At 43.7% G+C, this 23236-nt stretch overlaps 1 protein-coding gene across 2 annotated transcripts in view; it reads right to left on the bottom strand.

Annotated features, from left to right (window-relative positions):
- Positions 1-1892: 1892 nt before the first annotated feature.
- The window catches only part of LOC106566759 (nuclear pore membrane glycoprotein 210), a 48314-nt gene continuing 26970 nt past the window's right edge, over positions 1893-23236 (bottom strand). For both annotated transcript variants that reach the window (XM_014135123.3, XM_014135124.3), the window contains exons 27-40: positions 23119-23199; positions 22842-22973; positions 22346-22504; positions 21669-21760; positions 21270-21444; positions 16026-16192; positions 12279-12499; positions 11732-11868; positions 7996-8236; positions 7180-7430; positions 6805-7009; positions 6232-6351; positions 5644-5718; positions 1893-4157 (exon numbers count right to left, since the gene is read on the bottom strand). In XM_014135123.3, the coding sequence (XP_013990598.3) occupies positions 4060-4157; positions 5644-5718; positions 6232-6351; positions 6805-7009; positions 7180-7430; positions 7996-8236; positions 11732-11868; positions 12279-12499; positions 16026-16192; positions 21270-21444; positions 21669-21760; positions 22346-22504; positions 22842-22973; positions 23119-23199 (2154 nt within the window). In that variant the 3' untranslated portion in view covers positions 1893-4059. The remainder of the gene's footprint in view (positions 4158-5643; positions 5719-6231; positions 6352-6804; positions 7010-7179; positions 7431-7995; positions 8237-11731; positions 11869-12278; positions 12500-16025; positions 16193-21269; positions 21445-21668; positions 21761-22345; positions 22505-22841; positions 22974-23118; positions 23200-23236) is intronic.

The raw sequence follows: 23236 nt of genomic DNA, 5'->3' as shown, positions 1-23236 counted from the left end.
ACTGACGTTTCTGGAAATGAATGTAGGAGAATAACATTAGATCTGGTAAAAGATAGTTTTTTTAAAACATTTTATTTTCATCTTTGAAATGCAAGAGAAAGACCAATATATGACTTAGGAATCTAGGGGCAATTTAGATTTTGGCCACTGATGGCAGCAGTGTATTGGGAGTATTGAAATAGATTTTCCATGTGTCCTTATTCTCCTTTTTAGACTGATCCAATGAACCATTGCATTTCTGTTCAAAATGTATCGGGGGGGGGGGGGCACCAATCCTGTAGAGGTTAACGGCTTCCATTTGGCTCATCATACTCAGCACGGTGGTCAATAGAGTGGATAGCCAGTGTTGTTATTCCTGTCAGGTCTCCTTCACAGCCCTGGTCTCAGTTTTCCTCCCGTCAGTACAGTAACCTATCTGGAACACTGGTCACTGGCAACCGACGCCGCTCTTCCGCTCCTCACCCAAGCCGGGAGGAACCAAGACAGCTCCTTGGTAGACAAGTTGGCAGGTGGGTTTTCACAACTGTCACACACTAATGGGGAAAATAAATGGACTGTCAAGGCTACTTTAGTTTAGCATGCATGATTGACCTTACAGTCCTGCCTGTATGCACAGTGCATGTCCTATTCTGCATGAAATGACCATTGTGTAATAAAATAAATTGTCATTTTGACTAAGATCACCCTGGTACGAAAGCAGTGGATTTCTGTCTAAATATGTCCTCAAAGAGAAGCCATATTTGATCATTTTCTCATTATAGAATCTTCCGTTGCTATGGATAACCCATCAATGAGGTTTCTGTCTTCACACAACACTAGGCCTCTCATCTCTTTCTCTCTTTGTAAGCAGGCCTAGGCCTGGCTGTAAAATGTGCCCCTTGAACCACTGTTGGCCTAGGCCTGAGCTAAGCAGCTGGCTCTCTAATCAAACAGTCACACAACGTTTAAGCGCTTGCTCAGTCTTTAGTGCGTCTCTTTACTAGTGTGTGAAATACATTGCCGAAGGCCTGTAATGCACATCCCAGTCACTGGAGCAAGTATATGCATGTGTTTACATTTCTCGTGTTTGTGTACTTTACAGTTAAAACGGATTGCAGAAAAATATTTTTTTCCATTTTTACGTCATTTAGCAGACGCTCTTATCCAGAGCGTCTGAATGCATACAGTTTTTTTCCTGTGCTGGCCCCCCGTGGGAATCGAACCCACAACCCTGGCGTTGCAAACATCATGCTCTACCAACTGAGCTACAGGGATGACATTCAAGTGCTCAACGTATATGTCGTGCTATCAAAAGTAATTTATTTTTTAACCTTTATTTATACAGGTTTTTTTCTCATTGAGATAACATTTATTTTCCAAGAGACCTGGTCCAATAGCAGCAGGGGGGATAACGTTTCAGACAAAACAACTTACATACACTAACACAACATTAAACAAAACTATAAACATTAGTGTCTCCCAGATTGGAGAACTCATTAATGGGCTCCACAGCTGGCCAATTTGTATCACAGCATCCAGCACCCCATCATGCACTTCTCTACACTCACTTATGGATGCCAAGCAGTTATTGGCATCCACTGTGCCAGAGCAGGCATACAGATGAGCTGTGTGCGACTGACTGAGCCCCACTAGGCCAGGCCAGACCACTGACGCAGGCAGGCGGGAGGACAAGAGGTGTTTAATCAGCAGTCCCAGACCTTTAACATGTCTCCAGAGACCCTGAGAGGATGACACTCCCCTAATCCCCTGTCTGTGGCGGAGCGGGTGGAGGGAGCGTGGTGTGTGAAAGTATCACTCGGCTTAGGGACAGATGGGAAAGCAGTTAACTGTGATGCACATAGGACCTGCTCCTACAGCGCAAACACAGGAAGGAAATTAATGGGGAAACAATCTTGTATCAGAAGGGATATGGTATTTATTCATTCCCAAACACACCACCACAGAGGAATGGGCTGCAATTGTTGAATGCCTTAAGTATACAGTAGCCTCTGTTCCAATCGTTGTGATTCTAGCTAGACACCCATGTACACATGTTCTGTTCTCCCAGCGGGGTGAAATTAATTCCAATCAAGAGACAAGCCATAACTACAGGGGTGTATTCATTATGCCAATGGTGTTACAAAATGTTTTGCAACAAACCGTTTATTCCAAACGCTCTTCAACGTGACATAAAAGCTGTTGGGTTCTTAAACAGAAGTTGTAGTTCATTGTAATTGTATCGTTTCCACACGTTGCCATTCCAATCTGAATAGTCTGCAAATAGTTTGGCACAAGCTGCACATCTATAAACGATCAATTATTTCGTGCTCTAAAGAGGAATGAAGTCCATGGGGTTCCTTCCAGCCTCTTATTTTCTTTGAAAAGAGACAACTGAACTACAACTTCCGTTTAAGACCAACACTCAAGTTTTTGGTGTAAACTGTTTGTTGCAAAATGTCTTGCAACAGAATCCGTGTAATGAATACACCCCTTGTTAAATCGAGGCATTTGAAAAGTAAAAATGTTATATTATTCAGTAATGATATTTGATCTCACAATCACTCAAGGCGGATGGTAATTCTGGTATTTATACTTTATGCTGTCAGTGCAACGGAGATAAGAGTAAGACAGGACGCTTCAAATTCCAAAACACAAAGGAACGTTGGAACCATCAAGCAGGGGATCATTATACTCTGTCCGCACATTAAAACCCAAAGCATTCAACATAAATCTCCTTAAAAGATCCACAGCTTTCTTTCTCTAAATATAATAGTGATTATTCTGCCAAACAATGACGTGCAGTCAGAGCTTGAAGCTTCAAGTCCTTCAGCGCATACAAACATACCTCTTGATACACAGGTCATTTACAATAACATTGCCAGTTAACTTTGGTTGCTCAGGTACTGAAAGGATTGTATAGTGAAAAACTGAAAGATGGTTCACATTTGTGATTGACAGAAGAGATGCCCGTCTTTAGGCTCAATAAGTACTGTACTGACCAAAGTATTTAGAAATTGTTAAATAAAACAGTTGCAAAACAATAACGGCATCAAAGTGAATGCTCTGGCTGACCATATCCTGATTTTGAACACAGATAGAGCTCACGCTCTCTTAACAATAAATGGAGTCAGTGGTCATACTTCACAAAATCAATATTTAGACATACCCTTGATTGAAATAGACATCTTTGTGTTAACAGTAGCTGACAACTAGGCCATCCAGGAGTGTAGTTTGACAAATTCCTGAGTTAAAAAACATTGATTAACAATACAGATCTTCACGGCAGAAATACATACTGTATTTAAAAAGCAAAACTACAACATGTGCAAAGCGAAATGGCAGTATACATCAGTTCACTATTGCAGCTTCTCAAAATAAAGTATTAGTCTGAAATCAAGTCCAATTTTTATTATATATATATTTTTTTTAATAAATCAGACCATGTATAATGTACCATGCTTCGCGCGCGCACACAGTCTGGTTGGCCATGGGTCCAGAGATTGCTGATCAGGCCGATCTGTGACCTGCGAATCTTGTTGCAGTGGGGGCAGGAAGGTTTGTGTCCTCTCCTTGCCTCCTTTTTAAAAAGGTCAGAGGTAATCGAGGGGAGGAAACACACAATGGGCTTGTATGAAATGAGACTCCCTTTATAGAAGAGGAATCCTTAAATATGTGTTAAGTGGTAAAAATACATTTTGCCTGTTGTGCCAGACATTTTATAGATGAGTTGCGTAACAAAGAGGAGCAAACTCCTCCGTTCACCTTTAACAAATATGGCGACCACTTATGGGTTTCTGGGTCACGTATGAGAGGACGGACACACACACACACAGCCCTACTCACTCTGGAAAATCCCTACTTGCATTTAAGAAAAATTGTCAGTCACATGACTAAGTGAAAATGAGACCGAGTTTGCCCCTATTTAAACAAACCACACATACTTCTGAACACCATACATCTGACAGAACTAAACAGTAAGATCCTCTGACATTCTCCTGAGTGAGAAAAGCACCACTTCCCAATCCCACGTAGAGTTAAATCCGGAGATGTCAGAGGCTGGCGTGGGTACTAATGGGATCTCTACCGGGAATAATAGTCTGGGGAGAAGAGTCGTGGTTTGTGGCTGCTCATTGGGTCCGGGGAGGTCATCTTGTGGACGAAGGAGTTTGAGTTGAAACCTGAAACAGAGGTGTGAGTGAAGCACAGCTGGCAATTCTTTTGTTGAGCAGTACTGAAACTCAAGCACCTTCAGTGGAACAGAGACTATATGAGAGCAATGAACAGCTGTAATCAATGTCTCCAAGCAGCTATTAACCAAATGAGCAAAACAAGATTGCCAAACACAGATGAAATAAAATGTAAATGTACTGCAGCTACCACTCTCTCCATTAAATTGTGTTGCAGAGGTATAGAGCCTATTAGAAAACTGTAAATTGAAGCAAACACTATTTAAAAGCGGGTAAGTTGCCAAACAAAGTAATCCGTCATCTCTTTAACGAGTAATTTCCTATACCATTCAGCAGAAATTCCATCACAAATTTATACTAAGCCCATTAAGAAATTTGGTAGTAATTACTTGTTTTTTCCTGTACCGCCTAAAGCGAAGGAATTGCACTTCAAAATATTTTATGGTTCCTGACTTCCCTGAACAGTTGCATATCGCGGGGACTATTCAATGCTATTGCAGTCTGCCACAGAATGTTTTTGTGCTGTCAGGGGCAGTCAGGTCTGCTAAATTGTAATTACTTCGCTACTATGGCCTATTTATTGCCTTACCTCCTTACGCCATTTGCACACACTGTATATAGACTTTTTTTCTATTGTGTTATTGACTGTATGTTTGATTATGTGTAAATCTGTGTTGTTGTTGTTTGAGTCGCACTGCTTTGCTTTATCTTGGCCAGGTCGCAGTTGTAATTGAGAACTTGTTCTCAACTAGCTTTCCTGGTTAAATAAAAAATATATTCTACAGGAGAATTCCTTTGGCATAGATTCAAGTTTGATCACAATAACTATTTTGTGACAGAAATTGAAACACCATTTGTTTTTCCTTTGTGCTTATAGAAACAAATTCTAGAGTGATATGACTGGTTAGAAAAAAAATCTTTCCCATATCCCAGTTTACTAAAGATAATGTCACTTTCGGTATAATAATGGAAGATAAGAACATTTCATTTCTATTGAAAGTTCTACTTATTTTGGGCAAATTTTATATTCATAAAAATGCATAAAAACACAGCCTTTGCTTTTCAGAAATAAATGTTTAATTACTTAGATTCATTGGAATGTATAAGGAGAAAAAAGTTGTCAAAAAGACTCCTGAAATGAATTAATTAGTTATGTTGTACCCCTTGTGTGCTCGGTTTCCCACTGATTCTATTTGAATGAATGTTAGGGGCGGCAGGTAGCCTAGTGGTTAGAGTGTTGGACTAGTAACCAAAAGGTTGCAAGATCGAATCCCTGAGCTGACATGGTAAGAATCTGTCGTTCCGCCCCTGAACAAGGCAGTTAACCCACCGTTCCTAGGCCTTCATTGAAAATAAGAATTTGTTCTTAACTGACTTGCCTAGTTAATTAAAATTATACTTTATTGTACTTGTACATTGGTAATAAAAAAACGACAACTATTTCCAAGACATATTGTAAAAAATGACAGGTCTCTACCTGAAGGGGGCGGTGTTCTCTGAATGAAGGCTGGGTGAGGTGCTAAGTCCTTCTCAGAAAACAGTGCATGACACACTTGATGGGAAGAGAGCATTAACATCACATGTTAGACGGTCAAATGATGTCTTTATGGTTCCTGAAGATCTGCAGTATCATCAAGAAATTCACATTCCCCGCCTAGGGCTGGGTGATATGGTATTTTAAGATACCAGTTTGGATCCACATACTGGTATGGATTTTTATAATCTATAACAATATTTTCACAGTGCTAAATACGTTCTACTGGACTACTTCGTCAGTTTTGTCCTAGTTTGGATGAGTATAAAACAAATCACAATGCAGATAACAAATGATTTGGTTTTAATGCGTTGTCATTCTAGGGTCATACACTACTCAATATATTTCAAACTTGTATTATTCAGAAACATAAAATACTGCAATACCGTCAAAAATTAGATCTGATATGACATTTTGGCCATATCGCCCAGCCCCATCTAAGCCACGTGATTTTCATTGTATCGACTTATAATGCAGACCTGCCGACACAGTAAAGAGGTGGCCAGCCTTGTGGGGGAAGTGGCAACTCACCAATGATGATGATGGCCGTGCCAGTCAGTAGAGTGAAAATGGTGAAGAACATCATCTGGTAGGAGTCTATGAAGCCCTGCAGGAAATGGGCTCCCTCCATGGTAACCACGGGAGCAGCAGCTGGAGAATGGAGGAGGACAGAGGGGTGGGTGAGACTAGGACCTTCTAGCCGTTATGAACTTGTTCTTTGTAAAGCAGAATCCCTGTTGAATGTTTTGATACAACAACGACACAATGGTATGGTGCTAGTTGGCGCTGCAGAGAAATCCTAATGTGCTCCATTTCTCCAGCCAATTAACACCTAATGGCTTTATGGATGGCTGGTCAGAAGATGCAGGGTTCACACTGCAGTCTCCTGATTTCCTACTGATGCAGTAATAATACAGCTCTAAGATGAGATGACGGACCTGAACATTTTAAAGAAAGGTTTCCCAAGTCTCAAACGTTTGGGAAGTGTAATAGTGTGTAGATACTTTTCCCCTTCTACACCGCATCTTGCTACCCTGCACCATCACAGCATTAAACCATTAATATATCTTCAGCCCTGTTCTACTCAGAGATGACGTTGCTGACCTTGCATGGTGGTGCTGGGGTCAGCCACGTGGATGAGGGTGACTGGGATGACGAGGGTGTGGCCAGTGGATGAGCTGGTTATGGAGACTGAGGCGGAGGCTGCAGCCTGGGGGTCCATGGCACTGACCATGTACTTCAAGAAACTGGGGAAGCCGTTAGACACCCCTCTCTCCTGAACCGAGATGGACAGAGAACTGGACGATACCTAACGGACAGGAGGAGATGGTGGGTGAATCAGCGGGGTTATAGAGAATTAACATCCAGTACCAAATGTTTTACATCCCTCATCATTCATTTCCCTTCTCCATTTTTATCTCCTTCTCTAAAGTGTGATGAGACCCATGTCAAAGGTACTTTATATGAAAGTTGATTGACCTTCAGGCTGTCGAGTGCTGAGGCGGGGCCGTAGACGGTGAGCTCTGCGCTGGGCTGCAGGTTGCTGAGCAGCAGCTCCGTCTGGTCAGAATACAGGCCGGTCTCCACAGGCAGCCTGGCACAGACCTGCTCCCCAGAGAAAGCACTGCCCTTCACCCCAGCACTCACCAACAGGCTGGTCATGGACAGGCTCAGCACCCGGGTCTGCTGGTCACTCAGAGGCTGCAATGTCAGAGAGCAGGAGTAGAAGCCTGGAAGGAGGAGATATAGAATTACAAACCAGTCTAATGTGTGCACAAGTCTAAGGGTCTAAAGAGAAAGTGACGTCAACAGTCTCATTTCAAGACTTCAATGTTCATGGATGCCTACTTTTTAAAGAGTATGCTTGTCCTCTACAACCACAACACGTTCCCAGATGCTAACACAATTAGGCCTACCCCCGTTATCAGCTGTTTGGAGAAAGGGAGCCCATTCAGCTGACTATATTATCCCTACACAGTTTATGGCCTTCAGTGAATTCATTTCATGAGAGTTACAGGTATTGATTATTCCCTCGTAAACACTACTTCCTTGCCCTCTTTGCCACAACAGCCCCTGGTGCACTCCACACACACACACACACACACACCCACCCCAGCTGGTCCACTGTGGGTTTAGTAAATCTCTGCATGCATTTTCATTGGATCTAATGGAAGGTTAATGATGTGAAGGTCATATCCATTATATATAAGTAAACTGAAACTTAGAGCAAAGACCATCCAGTGAACATATTGGCCAACATTTACCACATCATTCTTGAGCCCTAACAGGTCCTACCGGTGCTGGGATCGAAGCTGGTGTTTGTGAGGTAGACGTTGTGTGCGGAGAACTCGACAGCGTCACTGGTGAAGCTCAGAAGGCAGCTGACGGAGGTCTCTGGGTGCAGCAGGGCGATAGACGCAGTCTGGGCCGAGGAACAGGACCCTATGAGGTTGTTCCCTCCCTCTCTGGTGGTGAGCAGCACCCTGGTGTCCTTGTCCCCCCTCACCGCTGTCCTGGTGGGCCCTTCCACCACTACCTGGCACAAACACACAGGGAGGCACAACACTGGCATCTCTTGGGGTGCATCTCAATGCAATGACAAAGGAACAGGGCTGGTAAAAGCGATTCCAGGAGTTGCCTCACCTATCCTGTGATGTGGCCCTTTACACTCGTACCAGTATACTGGTAGAAAATGGCAGATTTGAACACTGATAAATGGCTAAATTGGAATGCAATGACTGTACAGTAACATGCTATACATGACAGAGCTCAGGCTCTGCACCTCACAGCACTGTATGGGTTTTGACTGACAGCTGTTCTGAACTTGACCACCACGCACGACAGGTTGCTCCCATCCCTCAAGCTAGTTGGGCAACTTTTGCACATTTGTTGTTGTCTGAGTGAGGGTTGCTGTAACTGAAGAGGACTCGATATACACTGCTCAAAAAAATAAAGGGAGCACTTAAACAACACAATGTAACTCCAAGTCAATCACACTTCTGTGAAATCAAACTGTCCACTTAGGAAGCAACACTGATTGACAATACATTTCACATGCTGTTGTGCAAATGGAATAGACAACAGGTGGAAATTATAGGCAATTAGCAAGACACCCCCAATAAAGGAGTGGTTCTGCAGGTGGGGACCACAGACCACTTCTCAGTTCCTATGCTTCCTGGCTGATGTTTTGGTCACTTTTGAATGCTGGCGGTGCTTTCACTCTAGTGGTAGCATGAGACGGAGTCTACAACCCACACAAGTGGCTCAGGTAGTGCAGCTCATCCAGGATGGCACATCAATGCGAGCTGTGGCAAGAAGGTTTGCTGTGTCTGTCAGCGTAGTGTCCAGAGCATGGAGGCGCTACCAGGAGACAGGCCAGTACATCAGGAGACGTGGAGGAGGCCGTAGGAGGGCAACAACCCAGCAGCAGGACCGCTACCTCCGCCTTTGTGCAAGGAGGAGCAGGAGAAGCACTGCCAGAGCCCTGCAAAATGACCTCCAGCAGGCCACAAATGTGCATGTGTCTGCTCAAACGGTCAGAAACAGACTCCATGAGGGTGGTATGAGGGCCCGACGTCCACAGCTGGGGGTTGTGCTTACAGCCCAACACCGTGCAGGGTGTTTGGCATTTGCCAGAGAACACCAAGATTGGCAAATTCGCCACTGGCGCCCTGTGCTCTTCACAGATGAAAGCAGGTTCACACTGAGCACGTGACAGACGTGACAGTGTCTGGAGATGCCGTGGAGAACGTTCTGCTGCCTGAAACATCCTCCAGCATGACCGGTTTGGCGGTGGGTCAGTCATGGTGTGGGGTGGCATTTCTTTGGGGGGCCACACAGCCCTCCATGTGCTCGCCAGAGGTAGCCTGACTGCCATTAGGTACCGAGATGAGATCCTCAGACCCCTTGTGAGACCATATGCTGGTGCGGTTGGCCCTGGGTTCCTCCTAATGCAAGACAATGCTAGACCTCATGTGGCTGGAGTGTGTCAGCAGTTCCTGCAAGAGGAAGGCATTGATGCTATGGACTGGCCCACCCGTTCCCCAGACCTGAATCCAATTGAGCACATCTGGGACATCATGTCTCACTCCATCCACCAACACCACGTTGCACCACAGACTGTCCAGGAGTTGGCGGATGCTTTAGTCCAGGTCTGGGAGGAGATCCCTCAGGAGACCATCCGCCACCTCATCAGGAGCATGCCCAGGCGTTGTAGGGAGGTCATACAGGCACGTGGAGGCCACACACACTACTGAGCCTCATTTTGACTTGTTTTAAGGACATTACATCAAAGTTGGATCAGCCTGTAGTGTGGTTTTCCACTTTAGTTTTGAGTGTGACTCCAAATCCAGACCTCCATGGGTTGATAAATTGGATTTCCATTGATTATTTCTCTGCGATTTTGTTGTCAGCACATTCAACTATGTGAAGAAAAAAGTATTTAATAAGATTATTTATATCATTCAGATCTAGGATGTGTTGTTTAAGTGTTCCCTTTATTTTTTTGAGCAGTATATTTTGAAAGATGAGACGTGGAGGATTCTAATACAGTAAATAACGCTTTGATGTCATTCAAAATCCAAACACCCGCGAGTCCAAATGTGTCAACGCTTATGATCACTACGTTTGATGTACAGTTACAAGATGACATACCCTGGGTTGTTCTGAACAGAATGAGCCCATTTGTCCATTGTGAAGAAAATTTGCAGTGGAACACGCACCTGAATGGAGTCATGGCTCCTATGTGCACCAAAATGACGATCTGTTTCTCTGAATTGCCTTGTAAAAGCCTAACACTAAGATTATATTTTTTAACTTAGCTAATCATGAATAGGATTTCAAATGATGCCCACCTGACCCAGATTGTGATTTATAAATGGTCTGTTTTTAAATTGAGTAAAAAAACATTGTGTGATGGCAGGGATGCAGGGGTTGTATTCCAAACCAAAAAACTATAAGTGTGCTTGCTGGAGTTCCCCAATGGCAGAGCTAGGACTCAAAAAAAGCACCTTATAGACTTCTTTGAGTCATAAAAGTGCATTGAAATTACTTAGGAACTGGTACACACTTTGGTCCTCTACTGTCTAATAATTTTCCATAATCTCCAAACTGTTCCCTTTTAATTCCTACCATGCTTTTCATATGGTCTGTAAGAAACATTTCAATTTAGCCCTATCCATATAGGCCAATTCCCACAACGCAAGTGAACAGCTGTGTATATTCATTTCAGTGTTCAGTACAGCAACATGGTATCTGTTAACATCTCCATTCAGAGTCATTCTCCTTTAAAATGTCATTACTGAGTTATCTACTCAAACAGATAGCATCCATCTAATCCACACGGATCCTCCTCAGCCATTCACTCCCTGCTAATTGGGAAAGATTCATATGTAAATGCACAAAAGGCCTGTAGTAGCCAGAAGGAGGGAGCTGCCTGGAAGAGACAGACAGACAGACTCTCTCTGTGTTTGTGTGAGAGAGAGAGCTCAATCTCAGAGAGGAAGGCTGGGCTAGTAATGAATCCTTACCATGCTGCCTGCGTCATGTCGCTCTGCAGAGAATCGCCACATAAAGGGAGGGGCATCACACACATTACACAACATCTACACTAGTGGGAAAGGGAAAGGGGGATACCTAGTCAGTTGTACAATTGAATGCATTCAACTTAAATGTGTCATCCACATTTAACACAACCCTTCTGAATCAGAGAGGTGCAGGGGACTGTCTTAATCGACATCCACGTCTTCGGCGCCTGGAGAACAGTGTTTTTTTTTTACCTTGTCAGCTCGGGACTCGATCTAGCAACCTTTCGGTTACTGGCCCAACACTCTAACCACTAGTCTACCTGGCCCAACGCTCTAACCACTAGGCTACCTGGCCCAACGCTCTAACCACTAGGCTACCTTACACAAAGCGGTCTTTGTGATCATGATGGTGATGAGATAAGTGTTTGTGATGCATCCGCATGGTGTCAGTTTTGATGGAGATATCACCTTACCTCCATAGCTAATGTATAAAACAAGTATAGTACCTCTCTGTAGGTCTTCAGCAGGCCAGTGATCTCATAGTAGACAGTGGCGGTGCCTGCATCTCTGGCCACGCCCACGCCCGTTTTAGAGTCCACCTGCAGCACGCCAGTGGATGATGAGCTCCAGGTACCCGGTACACCTGTAGGGAAGAGAGAAGAGCTGATACATTACACAAAGCTCAACGCTCCCAACTAGAATATTCACACTTCATTTAAAAGACTGTCTTATACTTCACACTGCTTCACTCAGGGCTGACAATGGTAATGTTTGCAAACCTCCACTAAACATTCTTATTTCTAGCTTTGAAAAAAATCTAGAAATAGAACAAAATAAACAAAGTAAATTGCAAAAATTATCATTATCTCATTAACATACTAAAGATGCAACATCAAAAGAACCAATCGATCCAATGAAACATACATTTCAATCCAAAATAGTCTGAACATCTTTCGTAGATAAGCCTCCGTCATTTCATGCACCTTGGTTGTACTACTAGTAACAGTGCATGTTATTTTACAACACCACATTAACCTCTCTCTGACGTCTCACCTTGGGGGCTGAGGTGCTGGGTACTCAGGCAAACCACATCTCCCACCACCAGCATCGTGGCGTCCTCTGGGTGGATAGCATGCTGGACTGGCAGCGCCAGGTAGTCAGCCATCCCCGTATTCTCCTCGTCCCACACGGCCAGCAGGGTGAGCCCGATGTTGACCGTCCGCACAGTCAGACTGTTGTTACATGGGCCTCGGCCAACCTGCACCAGGTCATCCCTACAGACAGACAGGAGAGCGAATGGTCAACATGAGTTTGGTTGGTATAACCAGTAATCAACTACCTCTGCCTGGACACAAGACCAGAAGTGACTCTCCTGTGACCCTATAGGGCCCCAATCACAGTCAGAGCTCCTTATTACCCCACCATCTTACTTACTCTTATTTGGACACATCTCTTCTATAGTCTGTCAGCACTTTGAGAACAAAATAATGGAATCAATTTATTGTGCAAGCGAATGAGGGAGTCCCTAGCAGGGCTGAGCAGCACAGCCTCCCCTCTTCACCCTCACCTATTCTTTAGCTCAGGTGGAAACAACTCACTCTGAAATGGGAATCAAATCTACTTTTATTGATCACATACATATATTTAGCAGATGTTATAACGGGTGTAGAGAAATGATTGTGTTCCTAGCTCCAACAGTGCAGCAATATCTAACAATTCACAACAATACACAGAAATCTAAAAGTCAAATACTGGAAATAAGAAAAGTAAATAGTAGGACAAGCAATTTCAGAGTGGCATTGACTAAAATACAGTAGAATAAAATACAGTACATACATATGAAATGAGTAAAGCAGTACATAAACGTTATTAAAGTGACCAGTGATTCCATGTCTATGTATATAGGGCAGCAGCCTCTAAGGTGCAGGGTTGAGTAACTGGGTGGTAGCCAGCTAGTGATGGCTATTTAACAGTCTGATGGCCTTGAGATTGAAAAACTGTTTCTGTCTCCTGGCCCCAGCTTGCGGTGGGCAGACCGCACCACCTTCTGGGGAGTCCTGCGGTTGCGGGCGGTGCAGTTGCCGTACCAGGCGGTGATACAGCCCGACAGGATTCTTTCAATTGTGCATCTGTAAAGGTTTGTGAGGTCTTAGGGGCCAAGCCAAAGTTATTCAGCCTCCTGAGGTTGAAGAGGCACTGTTGCGCCTTATTCACCACACCGTCTGTGTGGGTGGACCATTTCAGATCGTCAACTTCTGGTCTGGGTAGATTTTAATAGTCACAGTGGGGACAACATCCCCTATACACTTCCTGATAAACTCAGTCATCGTGTCCATGTATACATCCATGTTATTATACGAGAACGTATCCCAGTCCATGTGATCAAAACAATCTTGAAGCAAGGATTCCGATTTGTCAGACCAGCATTGAATAGACCAATGCAGTTGTTTGACGGCCATAGTGGTATCGGCTTGAGGGGGAATATCCATGGCTGTGACTATAACCAAAGAGAATTCTCTTGGGAGGTAATACAGTCGGGCAATTGATTGCGAGGTATTCTAGGTCAGGTGAACAAAATGACTTGAGTTTCTATAAGATATCATAATCACACCATGAGTACTTAATCATGAAACATACACCACCGCCCTTCATTCTTGTATGCAATGTACTGAGAACCCAGCTGGCTGTATGGATGGGGATAGTATATCTGGAGAGAGCCATGATTCTGTGAAACAGAGTATGTTACTGTCCCTGATGTCTCTCTGGAAGGAGATCCTCGCCCTGAGCTCGTCTACTTTATTTGTCCTGGGACTGAACATTAGCGAGTAATATACTCTGAAGCGGTGGATGGTGTGCACGCCTCCTGAGTCAGACTAGAAGTCCACTCCGAAAACCTCTTCAAAGCCGGCGTCGTGGAGCAGCCTCTGGGATAAGTTCAATTGCCCTGGGGGGTGTGTGAACAAAGGATTCAATTCGGGAAAGTAGTATTCCTGGTCCTAATGCTGGTTACCGCCCCTCTGATATCCAAAAGTTATTACTTATGTAATAACACAAAAAGCGTACTGGGCTAATAATGTAATAAATAACACGCAAAAAAAACAATACTGCAAAGTTGCTTAGGAGCTAGAAGCAGAGCTGTCATGTCTGCCGGCACCATCTTACTAAGTATCAGCCAGCTAAATTCATGTTGTGAACTTTGGGAGAGAGGTGTTGGCTTTTAAAAACTATGGTCGATGTCCAAGCCGCCACAGAAATCTAATTAGCACAATAAAAACAACCCCATAAAAATCTGTCAGTTTAAGCTAGAGATATCTGCATTGAATGCATCCGCCTATGTAACACTTCTGCATCTGTGGTGAAAGGTGACAGAGCTAGAGCGGTGCTTGTCAGACCATGAGACGTCCCAAAAATCAGTCTTCTCACAAAATCGTCTGTAGCGTCCCAACTGTTTGGCCTACAAATTATTATGACCCATCTATGGAAAGATGCTAAGACCTCGAAGCGTCTTGGGACTCGTCTGAAGTCGGTGCAGCCAATCTGCCAACTTCTGTCTGTAGTGTCCAAACAGTTTGGACTACACACTAAAATAACCCCTCTGTGGAAAGATGAGATTCTCACAAACACGTCAGTTGTTTTGCTCTAGGACATCAACAGGCCTCACAAGACTCGTCTGAATATATGGAGACTGTTTAGTGCCAAAAATAAGGGGTTAAATACATGGAGAAAAATAATATATGTTTCCTGATCTGTCTTCTGCCTCTCAGATATAGGACAGACACTTCAGAACAACCTTTCTTTGAATTTTATTTTATTTGGGGGGGGGGGGAGACTATCTGTTATTCAATGCGTTTGTATTGGCTAATAGCAGCAAGGCCCAAAATGATGTCATCAAATAACTTTTGTATATCTTTTTTGATACTTCAAGGTGTCTTAAAATTCCAAATCTAATAGCAAAATGATCCTTGGTATGACTTTAAAACAATGCCATATAGTTCAGTAGCATCTCCCCCCTCCCCCGGCTTAGACTCTTGTGGGTGCCATGGTGCACTCGTTTACTGTAGTTGTACTGCTGCAGCATTCGGATAAACAGACTGTGGCTGTGCAACGTGCAGTCACAATCACACAGACATACTTTGTGTTGTACTCAAACAGCAAAACACAGATGAATCCCAGTGTTTCCACTTCTACATATCTCAATGTCCGGTACGGGTCAATATCATAAAAAAGTACACCCCATACAGAGCATTAAAATGTAATTGTGAAAATCAATACTAGGCAGGGAGTCACTATTTACAATGTTTACTTTGCTGAGGGGCTACAAGAACTGATTGAATAAATGCATTCTAAGAGATTTAAGTGTTAAATTAAAATGTTCTGTTCCACTGGTAAAGGCAATGGAGAGACATTAGTTTGAGGAAAGATGGAAGAGTTTGCGCCAACAGATCCCTCCGAGAGCAGCTTTGGCACTACTTTTCCAGCTCATGATGACAAAATGATGGCTCCACAGCCTTGGTCAACACAGGTAACAGCCCTTGAACCCTACCATCCCATCTTAATTGTCTGCCTTGCTGCTTTTCCCCTTCCTGTTTGCATTTTCTTCCCCAATTAGTACACATTCTGAATCCTGTACCTTCATATCTCAAGTACAAGTTAACTTTATTAAGTGGTCAATTCATTTGACTTTCAAATCTGCACAAAATAGTATTATTGTAGGGTCCTTTGTAACCTGAAAATGAATACCTTTAGGGAAATGCACATAAAGCAACCATAATTAACCAGAACTAAGAAGTGTGAACTTGCCTGTTGGTGGTGAACGTGAGCAGGGAGTTGTGACTGTGAAGGACCTCTCCGGTGTTAGCATGGAGGTGAACAGTGAAAGTAAGGACCATGCCCAGAGGAATAGCAGAGAGGCGGTCTCTGTGTAGAATTGGACTGGTGCTGAAACGCAGGTACGACACTGGAACCACCTGGAAAACCCCAGAAAGGAGCAAACCTTTATGCCAGTAAAGTACATGTTGGATATATATTTTTTTTTATTACAGGCCTGATGGAAACAAAAACTCTTTCGGCAAACTTTCCAAATGTCGAGAAAACAAAATAAGCTAGAAACGGTGGGATATTTTTTATTTGGTAAAATGACATTTGCGAGAAATGTCGGTGGAAAAGCTTTTATGGGCAAATATTGACAGAATAACCATTATATCGAAGCACTAGCGGTTCTGGGGGGGGGGGGGGGGGGGTCAGTGCCCCTGTAACCATTTTGGACCCCCTTGTGGCCCCCCTAAATGTAGAGTATGAAATTATTTTTACATAACACATTTTGCTATCGTTCTTTTTTTACATCCGTTATTAGACAGTGGCAACACGGAACACTAATTTAACCCACACATTTTCTAGACGGACGGCTTTAGGCGGAACACAACAGTATCGTACCACATGCAAAACGATATGACAACCATGTCTAATGTAACTGGCCCCAGGTTGCCCCCCCAGTTGAAATGGTCTAGAACCGCCACTGTATCGAAGTAAACTTGGATTCACACAATGGCATGTAGTGTAGTCCTCTCACTACGACTCAGGAAACCATGCAGTTCATTAGGCTACAGATGAAATAAGTTATAAACTTCACAGGGTGGTGAAAGTACATGGTGATGAGCTTGATGCTCCTTTCCAATAAATATCGATGGTCTTATTCTGGGGACGTGATAATCGGTGCTGGCTGAAGTTTGTCCATACTAATAATCTTATGTAGGCTATACGTGCTCTCTAGATAGCGCTGTTGGCTAGAGCGCACACTCGCTATATAACGCAATATTTTAACTTGTTTTATTTGGTACATGGGAATTTAACCGCAAAAGGTATTTTTCTGTACACTAAGTCATCATACTTAGCCTTTTATCTGCAACATATTGCGACACTCGCAATAACATCTGCTAACCATGTGTATGTGACCAATAAAATGCAATTTGAACCAGTCAATTTGATGGAAACATCTCTCATGGGAAAATCTGCATAAAAACCATATGCACATTTTTGTACAGTTTAAGTCGGAAGTTTACATACACTTATGTTGGAGTCATTAAAACTCATCTTTAAACCACTCCACAAATTTCTTGTTAACAATCTATAGTTTTGGCAAGTCGGTTAGGACATCTACTTTGTGCATGACACAAGTCATTTTTCCAACTATTGTTTACAGACAGATTATTTCTTATAATTCACTGTATCACAATTCCAGTGGGTCAGAAGTTTACATACACTATGTTGACTCTTTAAACAGCTTGGAAAATTCCAGAAAATGATGTCATGGCTTTAGAAGCTTCTGATAGGCTAATTGACATAATTTGAGTCAATTGGAGGTGTACCTGTGGATGTATTTCAAGGCCTACCTTCAAACTCAGTGCCTCTTTGCTTGACATCATGGGAAAATCATAAGAAATCAGCTAAGACCTCAGAAAAAAATTGTACACCTCCATAAGTCTGGTTCATCCTTGGGAGAAATTTCCAAACGGCTGAAGGTACCATGTTCATCTGTACTGTTACGTTCCACAGTTTCTGTGTTGTGGGTCTGTATGTATATATTTTCAGGATGGCTTCCTGGATCCCCCAAGCAGCTGATTGGTCGGCCCCATCAACGATTGGAGCTGACCCCACTCTTTCGTCAGATACAGCTGTCTGCAATTACAAACTCCTTCTCCAGCTGGACAAAAGCCAGTGTTCCATTGTTAGGAGAGAAAGCTTCTTTGATGTCCTGTGTTGGTTGTTGCTCAGAGACAGGTTTTGTAAAGTATTTTGTAGCTAGTCCTGCTAAGGTATGTTTGTCAAGGACTGTGTTTTTGATTATTGAAATTGTTCACTTTATGTTAGTAATTATTCTGTTTTTGTTCCCAGGGGAAGGGTAAGGCACCTTGTGAGTGCTTAGGCAAGAGGCCTGCGGGCATACATATACCCATAGTGTGCATAGACAGACTACATACTAAGTAAGACTTGGGCGGACCACCCCCTGTAGTTTGGTTTGTGCGCCAGGTGGTGTTAAGGTTAGGTAGGTAGGAGAGAGGACTAACTTTCTTTGGTTCCGTCCAGCCCCTTTTCCCCACATTACCGTGTTAAGGAAATAAATTCCCAGTAAACTAATATTCCCTGCCTCTGTCATCCTTACCCGCACCTACAATCACATACCTCTTCCACTCCACGGGGAGTTGAGTGTAGCAGGGTGTTGCGTTCCCTCCAAGAGGCGTGCGTAACATGTACAAACAATAGTACACAGGTATAAACACCATGGGACCACGCAGCCGTCAAACCGCTCAGGAAGGAGACACGTTCTGTCTCCTAGAGATGAACGTACTTTGGTGCGAAAAGTGCAAATCAATCCCAGAACAACAGCAAAGGACTTTGTGAAGATGCTGAAGGAAACAGGTACAAACATTTCTATATCCACAGTAAAACGAGTCCTATATCAACATAACCTAAAAGGCCGCTCAGCAAGGAAGAAGCCACTGCTCCAAAACCTCCATAAAAAAGCAAGACTATGGTTTGCAAATGCCGACATAGGAAATACTTTTTGGAGAAATTTCCTCTGGTCTGATGAAACAAAATTAGAACTGTTTCGCCATAATGACCATCGTTACGTTTGGAGGAAAAAGGGGGATGTTTGCAAGCCAAAGAACACCATCCCAACTGTGAAGCACGAGGGTGGCAGCATCATGTGGGGGTGCTTTGCTGCAGGAGGGACTGGTTCACTTCACAAAATAGATGGCATCATGTGGAAGAAAAATTATGTGGATATATTCAAGCAACATCCAAAGACATCAGTCAGGAAGTTAAAGCTTGGTCGCAAATGGGTCTTCCAAATGGACAATGACCCCAAGCATACTTCCAAAGTTGTGGCAAAATGGCTTAAGGACAACAAAGTCAAGGTATTGGAGTGGCCATCACAAGCTCTGACCTCAACCTTCTACAAAACTTGTGGGCAGAACTGAAAAAGCATGTGCGAGCAAGGAGGCCTACAAACCTGACTCAGTTACACCAGCTCTGTCAGGAGGAATGGGCCAAAATTTACCTAACTTATTGTGGGAAGCTTGTGGAAGGCTACCCGAAGCCTTTGATCCAAGCTAAACAATTTAAAGGAAATGCTACCAAATACTAATTGAGTGTATGTGAACTTCTGACCCACTGAGAATGTGATGAAAGAAATAAAAAGCTGAAATAAATCATTCCACTATTTTTCTGACATTTCACATTCTTAAAATAAAGTGGTGATCCTAACTGACCTAAGACACGGATTTTTTACAAGGATTAAATGTCAAGAATTGTGAAACTGAGTTTAAATGTATTTGGCTAAGGTGTATGCGAACTTCCGACTTCAACTGTATGCATGAAAATCTGTTGCCAATTGGATGGAAACCTAGCTATAGACAGCAATGTAAGAGAATACGCTTAGACCACGCTTGTGTCCCTGAACTATTGGGGGGGGTCAAAAAAGTAACAGTCAGTATCTGATGTGGCCACCAGCTGCATTAAGTACTGCCGTGCATCTCCTCATGGACTGCACCAGATTTGCCCGTTCTTGCTGTGAGATGTTACCCCACTCTTCCACCAAGGCACCTGCAAGTTCCTGGACATTTCTGGGGGGAATGGCCCTAGCCCTCACCCTCCGATCCAACAGGTCCCAGATGTGCTCAATGGGATTGAGATCCGGGCTCTTCGCTGGCCATGGCAGAACACTGACATTCCGGTCTTGCAGGAAATCACGCACAGAACTTGCAGTATGGCTGGTGGCATTGTCATGCTGGAGAGTCATGTCAAGTAGAGCCTGCAGGAAGGGTACCACACGAGGGAGGAGGATGTCTTCCCTGTAATGCACAGTATTGAGATTGCATGCAATGACAACAAGCTCAGTCAGATGATGCTGTGACACACCGCCCCAGACCATGACAGACCCTCTACCTCCAAATCGATCCCTCTCCAGAGTACAGGCCTCGGTGTAACGCCCATTCCTTCGACGATAAAGGCGAATCCGACCATCACCCCCTGGTGAGACAAAACCGTGACTCGTCAGTGAAGAGCACTTTTTGCCAGTCCTGTCTGGTCCAGCGACGGTGGGTTTGTGCCCATAGGCGACGTTGTTGCCGGTGATGTCAGGTGAGGACCTTACAACAGGCCTACAAGCCCTCAGTCCAGCCACTCTCAGCCTATTGTGGACAGTCTGAGCACTAATGGAAGGATGGTGCATTCCTGGTGTAAATTTGGTAGTTGCCATCCTGTACCTGTCCCGCAGGTGTGATGTTTGGATGTTCCGATCCTGTGCAGGTGTTACACGTGGCCTGCCACTGCGAGGACGATCAGCTGTCCGGCCTGTCTCCCTGTAGCGCTGTCTTAGGCGTCTCACAGTACAGACATTGCAATTTATTATCCCGGCCACATCTGCAGTCCTCATGCCTCCTTGCTGCATGCCTAAAGCACGTTCACGCAGATGAGCAGGGACCCTGGGCATCTTTCTTTTGGTGTTTTTCAGAGTTAGTAGAAAGGCCTCTTTAGTGTCCTAAGTTTTCATAACTTTGACCTTAATTCCCTACCGTCTGTAAGCTGTTAGTGTCTTAACGACCGTTCCACAGGTGCATGTTCATTCATTTTTCATGGTTCATTGAACAAGCCTGGGAAACAGTGTTTAAACCCTTTACAATGAAGATCTGTGAAGTTATTTTGATTTTTACAAATTATTTTTGAAGACATGTTCCTGAAAAAGGGACGTTTCTTTTTTTGCTGAGTTTATGAGATACGGTAAATTTAGGATGATATGGATAGAACTTGAAGTTCTTTAAACTAAATAAAGCCAACTTAATCCAGAAATTGTGAAAGACAACTTTACATGTACGAATGTGAGTTGAATGCATTCAGTTGTAGAACTGACTAGGTATCCCCTTTCCATTGATCTATTCATGGATTATAGTGTACTGTGTTATTTCTCATTCCTTGCACTGTGTTTATTTGCCGTAGGGACAACAAAGATTCATAGAATTGAAGTAAGGAGCCACTGGGTCTCACCTTCACTGCGAGGACCAGTGTTTGATTGACACCGAAGGTCTCCTGTGAGGTCACCAGCAGGGAGGAGGAGCCAGTGAGAGAGCCAGAGGACAGGAGGCCCTTCTCATCCACTTGGACAATGGTAGCCTGGTTGGGACAATCCAGCACCCGATAGGACAGAGAACCTACACCGTCCCTGTTTACACACACCATGGGAGAAGACACCAGAGTTAGTAGACTTGTATCTTCTGGAGACGACTCAAACGGTTGTTTTAATAGTCAAGAGTAGAGCACTATAAAGGATATGGTGTCATTTGAGATGGAACCTAAGAGTTCATGTGTAGTGTTCAGTGGAAAATTGTGTGTTCAAAGTGTCTTAGGTTAAGACAAAGGGGTGTTGGTCGGCCCCTCTAACATTACCTGCTGGTCTGGAGTTTGAGCCCAGAGTTGGGAGCCATCAGTATGTCCTTAGCCTCCATGGCTGGGTTAAGCATGTGCAGCTTGTCATAAACCTTGATCAAAGGGAAGAGTTGAGAGTAATAAACAGAGGTTTTTACCCATCCTTTGATGTATGGGTTTTCGTGACACAACATAGTATAATGCAGTTTGAAGCAGATGCACGACTCATCTGTCCTTCTTATTACTTTACAAAGTTAACTACCACAGAGAGACTCAAGGACCATATTCAGAGCTTCAATGATTCAGACTTCTCAGCATGTTGTTTTCTCTTGCAATGTTGGTTCACTTTCAGTTTGTTTTTAGGTGGAAGGGAACGCAAGGACAAGCGGAGGTCCATAAACAAGCACTATAAACCAAACCAGAAATACATGAGCCGTGTCATATATTTCTGAAACGGTGTGATCCAGCCACACAGAGTGATCCATCACAATGCTGTGTCCTGGGCTGAACCCTAAATCCGGACCTCTTAGCTAGCAGTACTGCTGACTTGAATTCTTCCCCTGACCTAGGCTAACAGGAGATTGGGATCTCTGGCCAAATCCGTCAAATAAGTACCACGGAGAAAAGAACCAGCAGTATGCCGGACTTGGTATCCAACTTCCTCTGGTATATTATAGGTATCTGCATAAGTATAGTACCTGCATCTGGAGTTCATCAATAAGCTCCAGTAGATTTCCCTCCAGTTGTCCAGCCTTGGTGTCAGTGACCTTTAGGACCACCTTGAGGCCGGTCCTTCCTTTAGTCTTCCCTGTCACACTCATCGCAAAGTTATGCTCCGGTTGGAGCTGGACGGAGGCCTGAACAGAGACGGATGTTTTATCAGTGAATGAAAGCAGAAATAGTGTTAGAAATATCAGATGTTGTTTCTCTAGTGAAGGTGGAGCGACATTTTGTCCTAATTCAGTCAGTCACTCTGATACAGAAGAATGAGAGGAGCTCAAAACAAAGACGTCTTATCTGACTCATCTATAACTGTAATCATACCAGTATAATTGTAATAATTTCCCATTACACCATTTATGGCTTCTTGTGGATTCAGTTGAAAACGATGGTGCTTGTGGACCCAAATGTATCTTCAGCGGCCCTTTGCCACTCATCAAGGAGAAAAACTCTAGATGAAAAAGTGGTTCCCACCTCGGCATGTCGTGATTGGAGTTCCAGGATGTCTCTCTTGGTGGTGGTCCAATGGAAGGTGAGGCCAGGCAGGGCGTTCCCAAATGAGAAGGGGGTCTGACTGCTGCTGAGCCCTATGACATATACAGGCATCTAGGTGAAGGGATAGGATGAGTCAACTCAGAGCAGGTCACCAGTCTTAATATTCACAATCTCATGCATCTTTCTTGGATTGAAGAATGTCCTGTGGACACTGTCAGAGACAATTTGAGATTACTGTTAATTTATCATGCGTTACCTGTGTCCCAGTCTTCATTCTGGTGATAGGGGCTTGGATGCGAATGGCCCTCAACTGCACAACTTCAACCTCTACTTGATCCTGTTCATAGAAAACACCAGCATAGAATTACATCGCT

The sequence above is a fragment of the Salmo salar genome, chromosome 13, assembly GCF_965601325.2.
Source record: "Salmo salar chromosome 13, fSalSal1, whole genome shotgun sequence".
NCBI classification, from domain to species: Eukaryota; Metazoa; Chordata; class Actinopteri; order Salmoniformes; family Salmonidae; genus Salmo; species Salmo salar.
Note: the sequence above shows the minus strand (reverse complement) of the source record. Positions and strands in the feature narration are given on the sequence as shown.